Here is a 22,095-nt window from a genome sequence, read left to right as displayed (position 1 = left end):
TTGGCGTTTTAAATTTTTATATTATTTAAAAAATATTTCTGAGTATTTTTTTCCAAATGAGAACCAATCTATATATGCTGATGAATATATATTAAAAATCAAACTAGTAGTTTCTGAGTTATTAAAATGGATGTAGGTATTAATAAGAATAATATTAATTTGAAAATTATTTAAAAAAAATCAAAATATAATATTATATTGTATTATATTATATTATACTACACATTGTTATTATGTACCTAATATTGAATCTATAGTATTTATTATACTCGGTAAATTTTTATAACTTTTACAATTTATAGTACTTCATGTACCTATTTGATATTTATAATTACTAAATGTTCAAATCATCAAGATCTTCTAAATCAATTATCATTTCCCAAAAAGTTAAATACCAACTCAAAACTACTTGTTCGAATTTTGATTTAAATCCATCAACGTTTTCATAAAATACATGTGCTTCACAATTTACTGGAAAAGGGGTTAAAAATATATTGGTATCGCCATAGCACACTTTTTAAACTGTATACAAATTCAAATATCAGTTTAAAATATGGTCCTTAAGTATGCTCATTTAAAAATGTTCATCAAATATCAGAATTCGAATAAAATAATATTTTCAAGTGAATATATGGATAGTGACCATAATCGATAGATCGACTTGCATATAATTATTGCAAGTTGTTTTAATAATAAAGCGATGCTCAAAAGAACAAAACTCGCGAACAACTGCAACGAGGACATCAAAGTCGCTTCTTGGGTACTGATTGTGCAGGGTTATTTCTCAATTCGAAAAAACCACCGGACCGCGGTTATATAACGGCGTTCCAGTTATAGTATCGGTTGACACTTTTGCGGACATTCTGCACGCGGGACCGTCGTGTTCGAACCACGCGGACTTGACGAGGTCGTAACCGGCAATGATGTGGTCCATATGTCTTCGTCTGGGAAAGCTCCGGAAAAAGCTGTGGTCACAGACACCGACGTATTAAATTATTATATTATTTATACATCGCCGTCGTCTTCTACGCGTAGATGTGTACGATGACGATCTCGGCGTATGACACACTATTATTATTATTATTATTATTATATAACAATACGGCGGCAAACTAATAAAATGTCACGGACTGGCGTGCGTCTGTATAGCAGCGGTGGAGGTACTGTATAGGAGAACGCGACCGACCGTGGAGGACCCTTCGGCGCAAACGTGATGTATCAGTGATGTAAAATCGGAAAAATTTCAGCTCGTTGTGACGTCACGACGCGTTTCGTCGTATATATATATATATATAGACACTATATTATACGATTTATATACCCTCTTGGCAGAGGCGGGGGCGGCGGCGGCCGTAGCGTATATATTATATGAAGGGTAGTAGTGTCGGGAGGGCGTGTGGTGGCGTTGGGAAGGGTGTACGACGTCGCGGGGCCGCGCCGCAACGCACTTGACAGACAGACACTGTATATAACGTAAAGATATTCACGCACAGATTGTCCCCGAGGCGGTATAATATGTACCGGTGGTAATAGACAATAGTTTATTATTTCGACGAGCGGCAGTCGTTATCGTAATAATATGTTTTTGTAGTGCGTAGGTATATCCGTTGACATCGTTGCAGGCTCGGGTTGTCGAAGAACTTTATATATTGGACGTGAGTTTATGTCAAAATCAGTGCCCGGATTTAAATACCTAAAGACTTTCGCGATTTATTATTTTTAAATATAACCAGAAATTTCGTTTCAACGCAATCGTCCTTAAAAAATTTCCCAATTTTTTTTTTTTTTTTTTGATATGTAAGCAGGCGAGAACAAAACGATGGCTTAATTTTTGGCATTCTTAATACACTTATATTTATCTTAGTCAAACTACGAATAATACAACAATAAAATACCGAATTTGAATGGACGCACAATAGATAAAAAGTATACTTAAATGAGTTCAAATAACCTTAAATAAAAGTGTCACCTTTGAAGAATCTGTAAAGTACACGAAACGAATTATGTACTCGGAATACATGTATATAGTGTATACTATAATATACTCAGAAAAACAATTTACTTTCATTTAAATCCTGGCTTTAGAGTTATAACACTACAGTCCAATTATATAGTGTCTCCTTGGGTGTAAGAGACCGTTTCGGTTTTTTGAACTTTAAGTTTTTATTTTTTTTTTGTGAACATTTATGAAGGTGACTCGTAAACGTTTTACGGACTGGTGATTTGAAATAAATCTTTCAACAGAAATCTGATACTGGCGCTTTAGACATAGCGCCCCTGCACGACCTCTCCCATCTCTATACGATTATAGTAGTAAATATATAATATAGTCGCACCAATAAGAATGCAGGTGTTAAATGTTAAAGTCATATTACACGATGAAGACTAAAATTAGAAAATATGACTTTCTGAAAATGGATTCTACATTAAATTTAAAAATATCCACGATAATATTATATTATATGCTTGAAAATAGTTAAGATGACCAGTATGTGTGCGTTAAAAAAATGCATGGAAAATATATATTAAATAAGCCTATTATAACTAAAACCACTTTGATAGTTTAGGAGGACAGAACAAAGCAGCTTAATAGATAAAATGAAAGCCATTCTTACTTATTAATATTTACACACACACATACAAAAAAAAAAATAAATAAAAAAACAAATAAAATATTTAGTTTCAGAATAATAGTAAACAAAAATAAATTAAACTATACATTCAAAAAAAAAAATTTAATTATTTGAAAAATATCATATTTTGCATCGTTAATTTATTGTAATATTATCTAATTATTGTAACAATTATTTTATAATAAATAAAAAAAAAAATCAATTACAAAATACGTCGAGTTCCGTGAAAAATTGATAAGGTAATTCAATTGTTTAATAAAATGTAATAGGATACTAAACCATGTTTAAGAAGCAATCCCACAATAATATATTAATATTTAATACATTATTAAGCTTTATAGAACACAATTTCTCATTGCTTCTTCGACGTAGTTTTGTCTATGTATATTATGATTTTTGTTTTGTGACATATTTAAAGTCTATACTCTATAGATAATTAAATAAATATTGTATTTATATATTATAAACATTATAATACAAATAATGCTATTTAATAGTCCGTTTTTTAATGATTGTAAAAACTCTAATGTAAATTATAATCAAAATAATGTCTTAGAAAATATTACGAATATTAATTTAAGCAAATAAATAATAACAATTTCGATAATGTTAAAAACAAAATAATATATTCTGTGTTAACGAAGAATATAAAAGTTTTCTCGAAATAGTTGGTTTTATGTGTGCTTTTCGCATATTAAGTATTTTTGTATTCATAATTTATTGTGTCACGTAATTATACAATTGTACAAATCAATTTTTTAACGCCATCGTTGTTTTGGCGGAATTGTTCGTCGATTCGTCGTTTTGAGTTTTCAACGAATGTGCAGTGCACATTAATTCGATCCACCCTAATGTGCACTGCAGGATTTTACTTAATAATTAAAATATTGTATAATATTGAAATTTATTATTTATTACTTTATTAGGTAATTATATTTATTGGCATGTACTATTATAATAATGTTCACCATTATTTAATTTATTATTAAAACCCTTTCACTGAAATTATATAAATTCAATCTAATGGTATTTAAAAAAAAAAAAAAAAATTGTGTTGACATTTATCATGTACCTATTATTGATTTTTTAGGAAAACATTGAAATCAAAGTAATACCTACTACCGAGTGGAATACAACGTTTACGTGGTTAAAATTGTCTGGGATATTTTATTCCAAAAACAATATTTTTTTATACAGAGTGGGGCAGTGAATCGGGCGATTTTAAAATAATTATAAAAACCAAACAAGTATTTTTTTAACAAATATATTTGTATAACCTGAAAATATATAAAATAGTATTGATGAAGTGTTAATTTGTTAATTAATTTTTATAAATGATATTTGCAAGATGGTCCACGTTCGTTATCGAAAAAATACGGCCCTATGATTCCTGTAAAAGATAAAGCGCTCCAAACCGTTACTTTAGAGCAGCGCGGTTCTTAACTTTTTTTCATATACGTACCCCTTGACCTCTCTCACCACTATTTCATATGCTCCAAACATCAATTTAGAATATAAATAAACGAAAAATAATTTTTTTGCGTATCCTTTGAGTTCATGTCACGTACCCTTATAGGAGGGGTACGTGTACCCCAGGTTGAGAACCGCTGCTTTAGAGGAACGTTGCTGTGCGGTCCAATAATTCATGATGACTAAACGTTTATTTATGGTGAACATAATTTTATAGTTTTAGTACGCACATATCAATTACAGGGCTTTTCATATTTATTTTAAAATCCTCCGATTCACTGCCCCACCCTATATATTCGATAGAATATATTTTAATAAATATATCAAGAATTGTATTCTTAATACATATAATATTAACTTATCTATGCGTGCTTAGCCTGAGTTAGATATAATGATGGATCTTAAAAAATTTGTATCGTCAAGTTTCTTATCAAAATTTATAAGTTTACAATTATTTGGATAGTTATTTACTAAATTCACCACACATATGCGCCGTTGTACGTGTGTGATGTATTATTTTCTATAAAGATTTAAACTTCAGTAATTTACACGGATTAATATTAATAATAGGTAATAATTATAATATTAATCCGTGGTAATTTATACTTAAATGTCAACAACATTTATCTTATGTAAACTACTTTGATATAACTTTGAACGAAAGGAGAAAAATATTTTTATTTATAGTAGGTATTGAAAATTAATATAATATGGAAATTATTGAAAATAATATACAGAGCTAAATTATCATTGAGTGATTATTTATTGTAATTTAATATTGTTTATTCACGTCTTAATTTAATAATTGATAGTGTGTGATAGTCTAAATATAAAAACACATTAACCCAATAGTTTAGTGTAAAATGTTCAACAGTACGGTTAAATAATACCGGTTATACATTTTTAATTTTTTAAACGTTTGATCATAAAATGTGCACGTGCAAAATATGTGCAATAATACCGAATTGTGTGAAGTCATATTTTGCTTGTACCTACATATACACACACATACATAATTTTTTAAAGCCGTATACACGAAATGGTTTTGGTGACAAACTAAATAATATTCATGAAACGAAAAAAAAATATTTTTAATTACATATAATTACTTCTTTAAAAATAAAAATACACGATATATTACATATTGTTAGAGTATACGTACACATAAAACAATAAGTCGTGTTGTGGAGAGTAAACAACTAGCGTCAACTATCGATAACGACACGGTGTAGCGATATTATATATTATATGATTATATTTATATATATATATGTATTTATTGTTTATATAGGTATATATATACATATTACATATATATATATATATATATATGCTATACGGTCGGGTCCAAGGTTGATAGTAAGTCCGGTTAGCCTAACACACACACACAAACACACATTACACGTATCGTAAGTACCTAATATATATTATTACGACAGCTATATACATATTATATATATATAGGAACACCGGTAAAGGCTACCACGTAAAATCGCGCGTATATCGAGTGACCTATAATATATGTATGTAAGTATGTGTGTCATTCTATGTGCTGTACCGTATAGTTTGGAGTCTGTGGTTTGCGGCGTTTGAAATTTTACTGCCCACGTGTAGTACATTATAAATATAATAATTATCGCAAAGGAAAAAACAATATTAATATTGTCATTGAGATCGACAGACACCAGCGAGCAAGAGTATAGGCTAACTTATATAGGAATCAAATTTGAAAAATACCATATTTTTCACATATTTTGAAATACTCCAGATAGAATAGTAGGTACTGTTATAAATTACATAATACAAAATATAAATACAAAATAAGACTATATTTTTAATAATAGACTATGCGTCTGTGCATATCATTGCCGGAGCCAGCTTTCGTGTTTAGGAAGTGCAAATAGTTTTGGGAATATTAATACTCCTCCCCTATTTTAATATATTACTGTACTTTTCTATGTATTGTATTTAGCTGAATAAGTCACATTATAAAATTATTATAAAACTAAAAATTGTCAGGTTACCTCAATTGTTACTTGTACAATGACTCTTAGATTCTAAAAACGCGTCATATGTAAAGAACTTTTTTTTCGTTTAGAGATGCCGCATCGTTTATCCTACCCCCTAGCTCCTCCTATGATACACATTTTTATATCCTTTGCATTGAGTGTTATTGTCGTGTCTTGTATGTAATAATTCAGTATTTAATTGTAAATACTTAATAAGTATAGGTACTTATATGTTTCACTTATCACAAACATATTGGGTTTTTGTCTTTTGATTGTAGGTTTGTAAAAGGTAAGTACAAATAAAGAAATTGTAAAAATAAGGAAATCGATAAAAAAAAAATCAACCTTACTTTTTTAACTACGTTATAAATATTTAATTAAATCTTTGAATTATAACAATAAAAAGAAATGTTGTATTTCGAACGTTTTAGTTAATTTTTGGCATGTCATATTTTAAAATAACGTTATAAATATTATGTATTGTATGCAAACAGAAATTGATACAGTTATGAATGTGAGCCATGTTATCGTACGGTGTACATATATTCACAAACATATTATATTATTATTGTATTACGTATTTATAATTTATTATTGTAAATATCGTCGAACGCGATTTTTAATTTTTTTTTTTCGTGTGTGATTTTTGTTCGCACCACTCGTATAATAATATAATTTTGGTTTGTCGATATACGATCTGTACGGTACGATATCAACAACCAAATAGTATAAATACTAGTATATACACGTATATAATGTGTTGGACGTACTATTACTTATTACTTATTAGTATGTATAATTGGCGTTTTAATACAGTATACATACTCATGGGTTAGGTTTATACCGTGTGTACTGGACTAAATAAGCGATAACGATTAGCAAATAAGCACGTCCGATTTTTGAAAACCAAACACAGTATTATAATATTGATACGTATAAATATCATGTGATATTAATATCACATTGTGTGACACTTCGACTTTTCGACGCCGTGATTATAATATATTATTGTTATGTTATGATTCTCATATTATTATACGTTTTCCTGCAGAGTCTGCGGTTATTCTGCCGCAGGATAGGCTGTATACGTCTTGTGTGCACAGTATATATGTGACGCAGGAGAGAAAACACGCGACTCGTAACAATGTAAGGTACACAGTTATTATATAGATTGCAGTAAATACAATATTTTATACATTTATACTTATAGGGAATCGTTTAATATACACAATACCCGTTAACGTCGTGTAGCCCATTTTTTCATACTTTATTAACATCAACTTATCAGCATAATTCACATATCAATAATAATATTATTACCGTCAATTGCAAACGACAAACCTACAAAAGTTTATGTAGGTAATACAATCGTGTAAAACAATATTTAACAACTATACAACAATTACGTATAAACGAAAAAAAAAAATAATAATAATAAAATAAAATAAAACGAAATAAACAAATCTCATTTATAATAATAATAATAATTATAATAAAAAAAAACATTAATTATTACCTAATTCTAAATAAAAAAAAAAAGGCTGAGAGAAATTATACAAACATTTTTTGGAATTCAAAGCCCGTTGTTGAAACATAGAAATAGAAGACGAATTAGAAACTTTTCACTGATGAATGACGATGGGTATATAAACGTGATATTATATTTTAACATATTTTACTGAGCCAAAAACTGTTAGCTGACAATTATATAGTCAGCGACACCCGTAAGCCTCTTAAATTTATCTAACACGAAGTCATGAGATGTGATTTTATTCGATTGTTACCTAATGCAAAAATTATTTATCCTGCATCCTCGAAAACAAATATTTTTTAATTTTTTTTTTTTATTACGTATTAGCTAACATATTCTCTGTATACAGATAATTGCATGAGCCAAATGTCTGACAAATATCATTCACGCAAACTATCCGAGCCATTGAAACATTGAAAATAACTATGTAAATAATTATAACTTCGTAAACAGTCAAAATTAGGCATTAAAGTGTAGGGTTGTATATCATATTATTAGAAAATTTCACCCAAGGTTTTATTCCCGGATAATTAGGTAGAAGTTAAATTAACATAAGGATGGTTCAGTGGTTAAAGTGTGCGATACGCAGATTGTACGATTCGGATCAAATAAATATTATAAATAATATCAGTACCCTATTAGAGATTTAAACTTCTTCTAGATCAATGTACATAATATATTAATATTAAAAGGGACGGTAAAATATATTTTTAAATCAAATTTTCAACGTTTCTAATTGTCTTTTATTTATATGTATATAAATAATAGTAATAATAATAATAATAATAATAATATAATAATAATAAAATAAACATTTTAGCACTATTTACTTAACAGATGTTTGTGCGTGTACATTACTGTGGCGTTGGCCAATACACATAGGTATATATATATTTATATGTATGTGAAACAGCACTTTGTACGTTTCTGCGCCCAGTTTAAGTCGCGTCTTACAATTATTTCGTTTAAATCTTTTAAATATTACTTTAATAACGGCGTATTAATAATAATCATAATAATAAAAAACAAGTTATATACATGGAAAAAACATCTGTACACAAACTGGTGTTCGGTTTTGGTATTTAGACATTTTAGTACATAATCGTCTAAATAATAATGTAGATACATCATACTTTATGCCCATCTTGTGGAGGAAATGCATTTAACTTGGCGAAATCGCGTATGAAAATTTAATTTGTCAATAATTTAGTGAAGCGTACAATAATTGTGAGTTTTAAATGGGAACGAGTGGAAAAAAAATGTCGTTATTATTATTTTATATGCGTTGCGTATACCAGAAGAGCACGTCATACGTCGATTATATACATAATTTACGCGTAATATATACGGGAAAATCTCGACCGGTGCGTTTAAGAGTAGTGTAGTAGTTGATACTGTTGATAGGTACCTACTATAACGTAGCATTATAATATTGTCGAAAAGTGACTATACTCGAAACGGTCAATAGGCCGTAAAAGAAATAATGTTTGGAAACGCGCCAACTCCGATGGGGTTTGGAGTGAAAAATATTTTTGTCGTAGTTCGTATACCACTCTTATCTATTTAATAATAATTATGGATGATCGGAAGAAAAAAACATTACGATGTTAGTTTCGGATGTTCGGAAACGTTTAGAATAATACGTACACGAGCGATGAGTGGGTGTGGTTTATGTGACCGCGGAACGGTGGAATGGCTGTTTTTGTTAAATCGTGGTAATATTAAATTGACGCCGTAATGAAAAAAATGATACATATTATGTCTACGTGTATAACACGAACACCGGTAGTATATAGTTATTTATGTAACAATTTCGGTTTTCTGGGTAACTATAAAATTTTCAAAATATTAAATATTAGTTATGTACAAACATCTTACTATTCTCGTGAAATTCGAACACCTATAGGTTTTATACCTATCATACATTTTTATACTGTTTTAATGGTAAAAATAGAACAATATTATAATATTGTACGCTCCTCGGTGTGTACGAGAAAAGTCAATAATTCTTTCTGGATAGGTACGATTAAGTTACCTACCTACATAAATTTTTTAAACATAAAGTGTAATTACATAACGTGTGTACATGAGTTGGTATATTATTATAATTATTATTATTAAGCGTACGCCGATTTCATAATGTATAATATTATTGTATACGTTTATGTCATACTTATCGGGAAAAGTTATTCTTTGGCGTTAAAAAGGAAAACAGAAATATAATTACTGTACAATAACAAAATAAAAAAAAAAAAAAAAAAAAACCGCATAGGCACTATTAAAATATAAATATATAACTACTGAAAAAACAAAACAAAACAAATTACTTTATTAGTCTTATCCTTTTGTTATTGAAGTTAATCTGTGTATACGATTTCAAGTTCGCGATGCTCGTGAACCGTAATTATTGTTGGCGGACGTTGGTAGACACCTGGAAAAAAAAATTACTCATTATATATTGTATTTTGCATTATATTATATTGTATATTATATATTACGTTAAAAGTATTAAATCCGTCATTATATTGTTTACACCGTTTACATATTACTTAAATTTAATTTAATACTATGTACAGAAATTGTACCTATTGAATAAGTATAGCAATACAATCCCCAATAGAAAATAGTCCAAGTATAAAATATATACAACAATTACCTATAATTTTTTATTAGATTCAATAATAATAATTTTAATAATATATTATTTTAGGTACATTGCACGTGCAGTAAAACTAGAAAATCATAGTTAATTTATAAATTTCGTGGTATGTCGTCTTCAATTGGATACAGTGTCTGATGTAGGTACCAGCATATATATATATTTCGCATGCTAACTGCAGTTTGGTATATATACGTAATACGGTTTTGACCGGTGTAAAATAATGTTAGATAATATTAAATCTGTTGTTGAATATCTCCTTTTCACGCTCAAAAAAAAAAAAAAAAAAGAATGTTTTCTTTCGATTCCAACTCCCGAAAATCGCAATTAGCGCATAATAGCGCCTGTGTGTGCTCGAGTCCTGAAGAACGCGTTCGGTCTGAATGGCGAGTCGTTACCGATGGCCAATTCTCGGGCGGTCAGTTAACCACACTAAACTACATTGCCGAAGAGAGCGGCTTGAGTGTGCGTGCGTACACTTCGCCCACATCAATCGAACGATATAACTGTTTCCCGTGCGTATAGTCTCTGTACTCTCTCTCACACACACATATACATGCCATACTTGGACGGTAAGTCGCACCACCCCGTCATTTGCAGTGTTAAACGCCGCAACGAGATAGAAATCGATGGTTTAACAGACGCACCGCGTGTTATATACCGTACTGCTGTTTGTATATATATATATATATATATATACGTAAGTATACGTCAAGCACGCTAACCCCCATTTATTTCTTTAACAATAAATTTATTCAAATTCTAATCAGTGAAATTTTAAGAAATTTAATTGTGTATGTAAGGTACCGTTTATTTTAAGGAGACTGTTAGATTTGTGACGATGACTTGTGATGATTCAAATTGAAAACACTTTGTCCTTAATATACCTACTTAAAAATTTAAAAAATTAAAATTTGAATAAATTCGTTATTATTATAGAAAAAGCAATTGAGTTGTGAATTCTTACTGTGAAAAATGTAAAAATATATATTCGTTATGAAACAGTTGTGTATTTATTTCTATACATGGCATATGCGGTTTTGGAACAAATTGGTTTTTATAATAATCATCATTTTTTAGGACATATAATACCTATACATATAATTTTATTATCGAGAAAATATTTTAACGTTGTCAATAGACCCAATTTTCAAAATTCAACTGATTATAACGATATTTTTGAAGCTTATTAAAATGTATGATTTGAAGAAGTTCTGCTGTTCCATTACCCCACTTATTTTAAACACTTTATTTAGAGTTTAGATAGTTTAGAACATCATTATTTAGCTGTGAACAAAAATATATGACAAAATTAAATTAAATTTATGGAATTATGGATTAAATATATACTACTATTGTACCTACTATTGTTGCACGATATCTATTCAAAGACCAAAATGCTATCCTAGGAGAAAAACATTTTATACAGATCAAATGTATACCTATTATACCTGATTAAACAAGATATTGTTCATGACTTATTTAAAACTGAAATCATTACTCTATTACAATTTTTTTTAGTCATTATGCACTCAATTTAAATGTTTTTTCTATAGGTACTATAGACTGCACTATTAGTATTTGACATTTTGCAAATAAAATAATAATTTTATGACCGATGTTAAATTAGTCATCTAATGTGAAAAAAAAGAACAATAATAAGTATTTTAACGAATAATTTATTAACTTATCAGTTATCAATCGTTAATCGATTAAGAATCGGGTACACAAGACTTAACCCACGGAATGACAAAAGAAGAACCCCATATGTTTGAAGTAGCAGGTGGCATAGCGTTCACAGTTGTCCATTTATTAACTAAATGCAAACGATATGAACTGCAGGATAGTCGTAATTTAAACATAACAGAAAACCTCAGCGCTGTATTTACCCTATCCTGAGTAGAGAAAGGAAATTCTAAACTTCTTTAAATCAACCAAGTTACTCAACAAAATATTATAATTTAAAAATAATTATATTTATAACGTTTAATAAATACTTTAAATGAATTAAAGGGTTTTACTAGAAATCAAGTGACTGTAACTAATGGCCTTTACTGCCGAGTTCTTGTCGAGATTAAAAAAAAAAAACAAATTATTACCAAGACCGTCTTATTGTCGTTAAGTATTCGCACAATAATAAATATTAATTTATTAAAATAAAATATTACATATTATAATATACAGATGCGCATACATAAAATAATGTATAACTTTTATTTTAAATAGTATTCCAAGAGATTAGTTGTGTTATATTATATTTTATTTTTATAATAAGTATGTTTCGTGGAATTTTCAGAACAGTCAAATATATTTTTATTGTAACTCGTGTCTCGTATAAAATACAAAATAAGCATTACCTAGAGATAATACAGCGCATTCGGTAATTGCAAATACATATTTTTCATATCTCATAGTCTACACATAGACTATAATTGAGTCTAGTCGGATGGCTTATCATATAATTTAAATTAGTCTGTTCAAAAACTATTCAACTATTTATAATTAAATTATTGTCTGTGTTGGTAATATTTTAACACGCGATATTATTCTACTGCGATGTATCAGTTTGATACAGTTAAGCGCGTGTATTCTGCAAAAACTATAAACAAATCGGTAATCATATACTGTTATTTCGAACGAACGAGACCAGCTCGTGTCTGCGGCGTAGTGTTATTATTAGTGCACCTATACACTTTACAATATATCCAATAAACATGTTTAAACTACTTTTTATGAACTTGTTTTGACTAAAAAAAAATTCTAAAAACTACACGCCGAATATTATACAGCCGGTTGTTCACAGGTTTGGCTTCGCATGATATATTATTTTTGTTTTACAAAACAAACAAAAAGCTTTGGTGACCTACAGTTACCATAATGTACCGTGTATATGCGTGAGTGATATTATACCGTCGTGCAGATCACATAGGTATTTTGTTAAGTCAAGTACGTGCGACGTGTTCAATAGAAAATTTCAACATTATGGTGCAATATATAATAATTAATAATAGTAATACCTATATTTTAATTGGTTGTACACCCATGAAGGGTATTAGTATTTAGTACACGCGGTATATCTAATTTTTATCACTTGTTTTTAAGAGTTGTGCAACCTATATTCTTGAAAAGCTATATAATTTTAGCTACTCTATATCGACCGGCATACATAACCGTGTTTAATTTTTTTTTTTTTTTTATATAATATTTCGCTAGAGTTTAATTGATTGAAAGGTTTGTTATTCATTTTCAAACGAGAAACAGTTTTTTTTTTTTTTAATGAAACAAAAAAATCTCCCACGCAGTTATGATGACATTATTTCCATAACATTACAATTTATGACGTATTGTAATATATATATATTATATTTACGCATTCAACACTATGCGTATATTTACACGTGTTATATGTATCGCGGATAGGTTTGTTACAATGTTCGCGTCTCGAGATTATATTATCACAATACTATCATTATATTATGCATAATATGTAAAAAAAAATGGAATCTAGATAAAGGAATCTAGATATTTTCCTATATGCATATCATAAGAACTAGGACGATAACGGGGGAGGACCTGCAGACTTGTCATAATATATATGTATTCATTAAGTACATGAAATAATATTAGAGTATGCACAAGACGTGTATTAGTTTTATACAGCGTGATTCTTTTATGGAAGAACACTAATTATTTTAAGAAAAAACTTTTTTTAATATTTAAATAATTTAAATTTATTCGTTCTTTAAGTCACTATATTAAACTGTGATTTTAAAATATAGTGACCTCTAATATTGTAAAAGCAATAAATAGAACAGTTTTTGTATACGATAAATTAACCCATTTTAAAATAATTTTATTTATTTTACTTTTTATTAAATATACCCTATAAATGTAGAATATATAGACATTATAATAATTATATATTATATAATATATGATATTATTATGACAGATATAATTATGTCTTTAATATAGAAATAAACATAATAGTATGAACTGTATATTGACTCTAAATATTCAGTCATAGAGAATCATCGCCAAAACAATACATTTTGAAAAGATTTCATTAATATAAAAAGTTGATAGTTGTAGTTATCTATATCCAAAATCGATAGAAATTCTATAACATTATAGGTAGTTTCGAGTCATAGTCAATTATTTTAGATTATCACAGTTTTTTTTCTTGCTGGTTTATTTATTTCATTATGTTTTTATGGAGTGCTTACATTTTTCATATTTCGTAATAAAGAAGAATACGCATTGACAACATTGTATACATAGTGGTCCGATCAAATTTTGAATGAGTGTTATTTCAGTATTATATTATGTCGTTAAAGCATATATTATCTGAATGCCCAACTGTAGCTTTACTAGCCTAATATTACAGCAGTAATTATAAACTGTGCGAGCAAGTGTGATAAGTAGAGATTAGAATCACCTATAGCCGAATTTAGAATCGGTTATATTTAGTAAGCGAAAATTGTAAATAAAAAAACTTTAACGCTAAAATTCATACAAAATATAGTATTATACATTTATTAATGTTATATTTCCTTTTAAAAATCAATAGTTGGTGTAGGTACTCGAAGAGTTTTATAGATTAATATTAATTTAATATTGATTACTAAAATTTGCAATCACTATTGCTTCCATATCATCCGAACCCATTATCATTATTATTCTATATATAGTAGGTACACAAAGTTTTAATTTTAATTTTAATGCGTAAAAGTTTTCAGAACAATTATTCAATAAACAATTTATAATAAAAAAAGGAGAAAAACTTCAGGTTGGTAGATATCTACATAGGATAGTCTAAAGCAGGACAAAAAATCTCAAGGATTTGAAAATCTGGTGGTTCGCAAGTGCATGTTTAAAAAGTCTAAAAATCGAATTTCGAATAAATGTTTGAAGGGGAAAAAAACAAGAGAATGAGCATGCTCGCGATGAAATCACACTGTATATTAATATGATACACCGCATAAAATACGCCGCGTGTAATAGGTACAATGTACATATATATATTATGTACACGCGTATCATATTATATTGATACTCAGGTGCATATGCCATATACATATAGGTTTATTACAATGATGTTCGCGTCTCGAGATTATATTATATTATCACAATACCATCATCATTATCATCATCATCATTATGTGCATAATAATGTGAAGAAAAAAAATAAATATGATTTAGATATTATTTTCCCGTACTCGTATACTTATTGTATACAATTGCATATGCGTATATTACAAAAAAAAAAAAAAAAAAACACGAACGCGGACGACGACGGGATAGGAGTAGGCTAGTGCAAGTGGACGTCATAGTGCGACGTAATCAGCCTGTTTCCATATAACACGAGATAATGTGATATTAAATACGAGATGCACAAGATGCATAATAATAAAATACACACCAATATATATATGTTGTATATATATATACAATAATATAATATACGCTGTATACAGCGTGGCGTGTGACCGATAACGGTGTGTCTATATACCTTTGCGCGCGCGCGTGAGATCGCACACGATAAATTATTACATATTATTATTGACGGACAGGTCTATAATATATCGTCATTACAATACACCTGCCGTATATTATAATGATATACGCACGTAGGTATATAGGCGAGCGCGTGTACGATTTTTTTTAATAATTTTTTTTTTCGTCCGGTTTCCCCGAAAACGACGTGCGGACAAAAAAAAAATGATATCGAATCAATTGCCGGTCGGCTCGCGTACCTATATAGTTATACACACATATATATATATATAGATAGATATAGATAATGACCGGACGTCTTCGGCAGGCTCGTTTGTCATCGAGCCGGACCTGCCGCCCGGCAAAGAGTGTATATACGCATTAGCCGTTTATTGCAGACGTCTCCGTCGCGGTGCTGCCGGGCGGGAGTGAAACTGACAACACCGCAACGGGGGGACGAGAGGACTGCGCACACCACTTGTCGAGGCGATTTAAACGATTTCCCGGGCCCGGACGACCATCGCCGTACATATACGCGTGTATTATATACGCACGACGAGCGCGTAACTTAGTCAGGGTGAATATCATAATGTATAGTAATAACAATGATACATATATATATATACATAAGACAATGTCCGCACTCCGCACTGTTTGTTACGCGCGTGTTACGTTGTTCTGAAATTTGGTGCATAGAATGAGCCACTTTTTTGTTGTTAAGAATTTCATCTTAACGAGAGGGATGATGCTCACGCAGGGATTGTTAGTTCGCGATACGTACGTTTTGTGTGTAATGGGTCGCCACTGCGGGTTACAGAGAATATTGTTCAAATGAAAAATCATCCAAATGTCAACTGTTAAAAATATCATGTATAATTTACGTTTAACGGAGTAGAAAACAGGACAAATCCAAACATGGTATTACATGTTTAATTCGTCACGGGCAACAGTGCGTAAGATCAGCTGTAGTGATGTAGTGTATAATATATTATATACAGAATATACGTTTTTTTATATTCGTTTTCCGAAAAAAAAATAAAAAAAAAAATGAAAATTTAACGAGTTCTAGGAATGAGGAACACGGGAATTTAATGTATAGACGTCAAAAGACGGAGGTGGGAAATACGCCACTCTTCTGGATTTCTCGGATTTCGTTTAAACGATTTATTTTTAGCTAAGCATCAATTTAACCAATTCGACAACACTATATATATTTATTAAATAAAGTCTCTGTAGATTTCCCACAGTTGAGAGAGTAAAGAAAAATTGCTTATTGAAAAGTTAACGTTATAACATAATATTATATAGGTAACATACCTAATAAGTATACATGTATTATAAATAATATGAAATTTCACTGTGCAACATTTGAAAGCTGCATATGACATTAAGGTCAATCAGTGGCGTAATTTGGTCATGTTTGTAGAGGAGGGAGAGGGGTGAAATGCTATTAAATTTTACCTATAGGTAACCCCCCTCTAAAAAAATGTATTTATCATGAGCATCTCTTTTCAGTGCAGCAATAAATGAAAAATACAAAATATTCAATAATATACAATAATAACAATAAATTAATGTAGTTAATCGGTCTTCTATTTTTTTTAAAAAAAAGATCAAATAGACCCACAAATCCCTTTTAAATACGCCACTGAAGCCAATCTTATCAAATATATTATATTTATATATATGATATATTATCATAGTTACATAATACCTATACTTAGTTGGTCCTCTCAGAATGTATTCTCTCATTTCTTCTGCAGATATCAACATATTTTTTGGTATTTTTATTTCATTTATATCTCATGTACAAACCATAAAACATGCCCAAAAATTATTCAGGCTATAAAATCGAATCCCAAATACTACCCATACGTCTTACAGTATACGACAATATAGCTTCGTGTACAGAATTTAATTATTATATACACATCAAATTATCACATACTTTATCACCGGCTACCTCGGTATGCGCGGTAATGTCACTGCAGCATGTGACAATATATAATTACCGAAATATTATATACTATACACCAGACACGGTAACCCGCATCGTTGTATAAATTATCACAAGACCGATTATACTATTTATATCGTTCAAGTCGGCGGATAGTCGCGGCTACGTCATCTGTCGTGTCGTGTACTTTTTATTTATCCGATTGACTGTCGTGATCAAAACGATGGTACATAATATCATATGTATACATGTGCCATCGGTATGGTCATCGTCAGCCATAGATAATCAACACGACACGACGAGGGACGACGTACCCGCGGCGAGTTTTATCGGACACCCAAACACCCATTTACATTTTAAGTCGCCCAGTACCCACATGTATTATAATATAATAGTCGTTTAAAGGTATATATTATGATAAACGCCGTCACTCACTTGGATATCCAAAGCGCAGACGCGTACGACCTCCTCGTCTGTCACAGGTAGAGCTCCGGCGAATTGGAGCTACTGTCGACGCGCTGAACAGCGGCCGCTGACGAGGTGGACGAAGCCGAGGACGTGACCGCGGCGGCGGCCGAGGCCGCGGCTGCTGCGGCCGCGGCGCTCATCGATTCCCTGGCCGCGGCCAGCGCGGAGAACCGCTGCTTATACATGTCGCGTTCCTGTGCGACCCGCGACAGCTCCGACTTTATCTTGTGCAGTTCGGTGGCCAGTATCTCGTTGGCGTTCTCCAGCTCGATGCGCTGGTTCATCCGCTTGGTCCGGCAGCTCTGCGCGTAACCGCGGTTCTTGAGCGTCCGCCGCTTCTGCTTGAGCCGGGCCACTTCCTCCTTGGAGATGCCCTGCAGCCGCTTGTTGAGGTCGCGCACCGGAAGCTGCAGCAGCAGCGCGTCGTTGATCAGGTCGTCCGCGGACGAGCCACCGCCGCGGGTGTACGCGCTGCTCCCGCCGCCGCCGCCCCGGGAACTGGCGGGTGACAGGACGCTGCCACTGGACACGCTCAGCGGCCGGTGATGGTTCTGGAACGGGAGCATCCGGTTGGGTCGCGGGCTCATCGAGAATTGCGGTTCGAACTCGCCGACGCAGTAGTCGTCTTCTCCGCGGTCGTACCGGCGCGGGCACAACAGCGTCTGAAGGGTTTGCCGATCGAACGACGGTACCTGCTTGTTGCCGCCGTTGATCGCCGAACTGTTGTTATTGCCGTTGCTCGGCTGTATCACGGTCGAGTGTTGGTGTTGCACCATGTTCCACTCCGTCAAATTCGGTTGCCGTTGTTGTTGCTGTTGTTCTTCGTCCTCTCGTTGATCCTGTTGTTGCTGTTGGTGTTGCTGCTGCTGCTGCTGATGGTGGTGGTGGTGATGATGATGGTGGTGCGGGTGCTGCTGCTGCTGCGGGTGCTGATGATGCTGCTGCTGCTGCATTTCGTCGGAACCCGCGTAGTTCGGTCGCAAGTCCAGCGGTTCCTGTCCCTGGCGCAGCGACTGCGTCAACCATATCATCTCTTGCATGAACACCGGCGGTTGGACCGGCGTGGACGGCGGCGGCGAAGAGCTCACCGGCGGCGTGTCGGGCGGCGTGCCCGGCGTGCTCGGATACATCATGGAACCGACGGTCGCGGCGTCGGCTCTGGACACCTTGACCGCGGCCTCGCCTCCGGTTATCAGCACGGCGCTGGCGGCCACCGCGGCCGCGGGCATCGCGTGGCTCTGCACCACCATACCGGCGCGCGGGCCGTTCACACCGCCGTCGATCACCTGGTTGATGGCGTGCTGCTGTCTGATGAGCGGGTGGTGGTGCGGATATTCCTGCTCGCAACCGGGCGGCGTGAGCAGGAAGTGCGGCGGCGGCGGCGACTGCACCAGCGTCGCGGTGGCTGCCGCAGCGGCCGTGGCCGTGGACCCGTTGTTGGCACCCGTGATGGGCATCGGCGGCAGACGGGCGTTGACGCCGGCGGTCCCCCGAGGTCCTCCGTTACAGGTCGGCGGGTGTTGCGGCTGCTGCTGCTGCTGCTGCTGTTGATGGTGCTGACCGTTGTGGTGATGGTGGTGTCCGCCCGCGTGCTCTTGATGCGACTGTTGATGGTGATGGTGGTGATAGTCGGACGACTGGATCTCGCGCTTCACCGACGACACGTCCAGGTGGTCGAGCACGAACTCGTTGACGTATTCGTCGGCCAGACGTGGATCGTCAGCTTCCATTTCGACGCGTGTGCGGGAAAACACGAATAGATCGAAAACGATAAAATATAATATTGGCGGTCGACGTAAAATCACTCTGTCGTCGTATATTAAAAACCACGAGGAAAATACCGCATCGCGAGCACCGATGTATTATTCGTGTGTGTAGTGAGTTATAACTTATAACAACGACGAAGACGACGATATTAATATGTAGGTATACCTAATAATTATTCACATCGCAGACGCTACGACGGAGACGATCGAACCGAATAATATTAAGTCTACACGATCGCCGCGGTAATAGGTATATTATACGCGATGGATCCGAACGACTTCGTACAAAATATTATAATATTATTTTCTATATGTGTTAAAAGACGGTACGTAAAACTTATACGAATAACGATAATGTCGTACGACGCACGCGACGTGTTCGGTGTGTGAGACGCGCGGCGTCAGGGTGCGACCGGTGCAGTTTCTGCAATGCCGACGGTGGCCTCAGGTTCGTCGCGCGCTCGCGATCACCGACTCGGCGCCGCGCCGGGTGCCGCCGGTCGGTGGGTGGGACGGCGCACGCTCATTGGCCCGCGCGCAGAGCGTTCCCGCCCTCCGGCGGCGGGGTACGGGGCCGCGACAGACACCTCTCGGCCACCGCCGCCGTCACGGAGCAACGATGACGATGACGATTGTGATGACGATGATGACGATGATGATGATAATAATAATAATAATTAGATCGTCGGCGCGGCGGTCGGGCCGGTTATTTTTCTATCTGTCCCACTTTTCCGTTTTCCCGGCTCAAGGTCGATCCAGTCACGTCCCGCGTGCCCGCTCTCAACCCGTTCTGCGGACGGAGGTCACGACGACGTCGAATATAATATAATTATATTGGTGGCGATTGGCGGCTGCGGCGGCGATGGTGGCGGTGCTGGCGATGCGGCGCCACCGCCGCGAGTACGATTAGCTGAAAAATAAAAACAATTCTCACGTAAATATTGTATTGTAGTCGCCTATTGTTAAGTCATCGTAATTATTTATAGCCAATAATAATAATAATATAAGTAGATTGTGATATATATTATATACAGCACGAGGAGACTGCAGGATATAGTGGAAAACCCCGAGAACGACCCCCTCAGTGCAAATGTATAGTGACGCCAACTATAAAAAATTATATATATTGTACTTTTCGGGGACATAATGGTAATTTGTTTTACCGATCCCACTCTACTATAAGTCTTATCGAGTCCCGTGTCTCGAGTAGAAATTGACTTTGCGCGCCAATATGTTAACAATATATTATATTATAAATTATATATATATAGGTAAGCGGAATGACTAGGTATTAGTTGATCAGTTGATGTCATAATCGATCGATAATAAAACTTTATTATCAAAACCTATTGTATAAAATAATTTTTTTAATCATCATTGTTTATTTATTATTTGTCTGATGGCTGATAGTGTGTTCTGGACAGTGAAAATATAGTGTTTCATTAATGATGAGTGATTGTCGACCAATCAAAGTGCATATCAACTCGTGTTGTCTATATATAGTCTATTATCACATGTATTTAGGCACTCCATAGATGTGTGTACGTATATTTATATTTTATAATATGTGACCTATAATATAGATAGGTACTACGTGTAACTGCAGGTTAAATCATATATATTTTATATATTATACCTACATGTGTCTTTTTTTAGTTAAATTATCTATACTTGATACTACACACGATAATATCGCCTTTATAGTTTACCTACAGTTTTTAATTTACTTTTATGAAATGATAAAAAAAAAGTGATTATTAATTGTTCATTTTGCAGCATGATTTTGAATTTCTCAAATACCCCAATACACACACCACAATAGTACACATTAATTAAGATAATTGGTGTGTACCTACAATTCATTATTTGTCTTGATATATAATATTGACTATAGACTATAGAGCGATATTATACGATATGTGTAATAAAAGACCTCGAACAGCCGTATATATTGGTATAATATAGTATATACTAATTATTTTCTACTGAGAATATATTTTTCCTTTGAGTATCAACTCACATAAAAATTATTGATATAAATGATACGATTAAAACGCAAAGTTATATAAAAAAGAGTGAGTCAAATTAATTTTCAAAACGAATTAA

At 33.4% G+C, this 22,095-nt stretch overlaps 1 protein-coding gene across 3 annotated transcripts in view; it reads right to left on the bottom strand.

Annotated features, from left to right (window-relative positions):
* The window catches only part of LOC126552009 (transcription factor MafB), a 51,613-nt gene that overhangs the window by 6,004 nt on the left and 23,514 nt on the right, over positions 1-22,095 (bottom strand). For 2 of the 3 annotated variants that reach the window (XM_050206480.1, XM_050206479.1), the window contains exons 2-3: positions 18,191-20,899; positions 7,356-10,074 (exon numbers count right to left, since the gene is read on the bottom strand). In XM_050206480.1, the coding sequence (XP_050062437.1) occupies positions 18,232-19,953 (1,722 nt within the window). In that variant the 5' untranslated portion in view covers positions 19,954-20,899 and the 3' untranslated portion in view covers positions 7,356-10,074; positions 18,191-18,231. Of the gene's footprint in view, positions 1-7,355; positions 10,075-18,190; positions 20,900-22,095 lie in introns of those variants that run through there. The other variant, XR_007605865.1, reaches the window with a different exon arrangement.

Source organism: Aphis gossypii, chromosome X (assembly GCF_020184175.1).
Source record: "Aphis gossypii isolate Hap1 chromosome X, ASM2018417v2, whole genome shotgun sequence".
NCBI classification, from domain to species: domain Eukaryota; kingdom Metazoa; phylum Arthropoda; class Insecta; order Hemiptera; family Aphididae; genus Aphis; species Aphis gossypii.
This window is presented reverse-complemented; position numbering and strand designations above follow the sequence as displayed.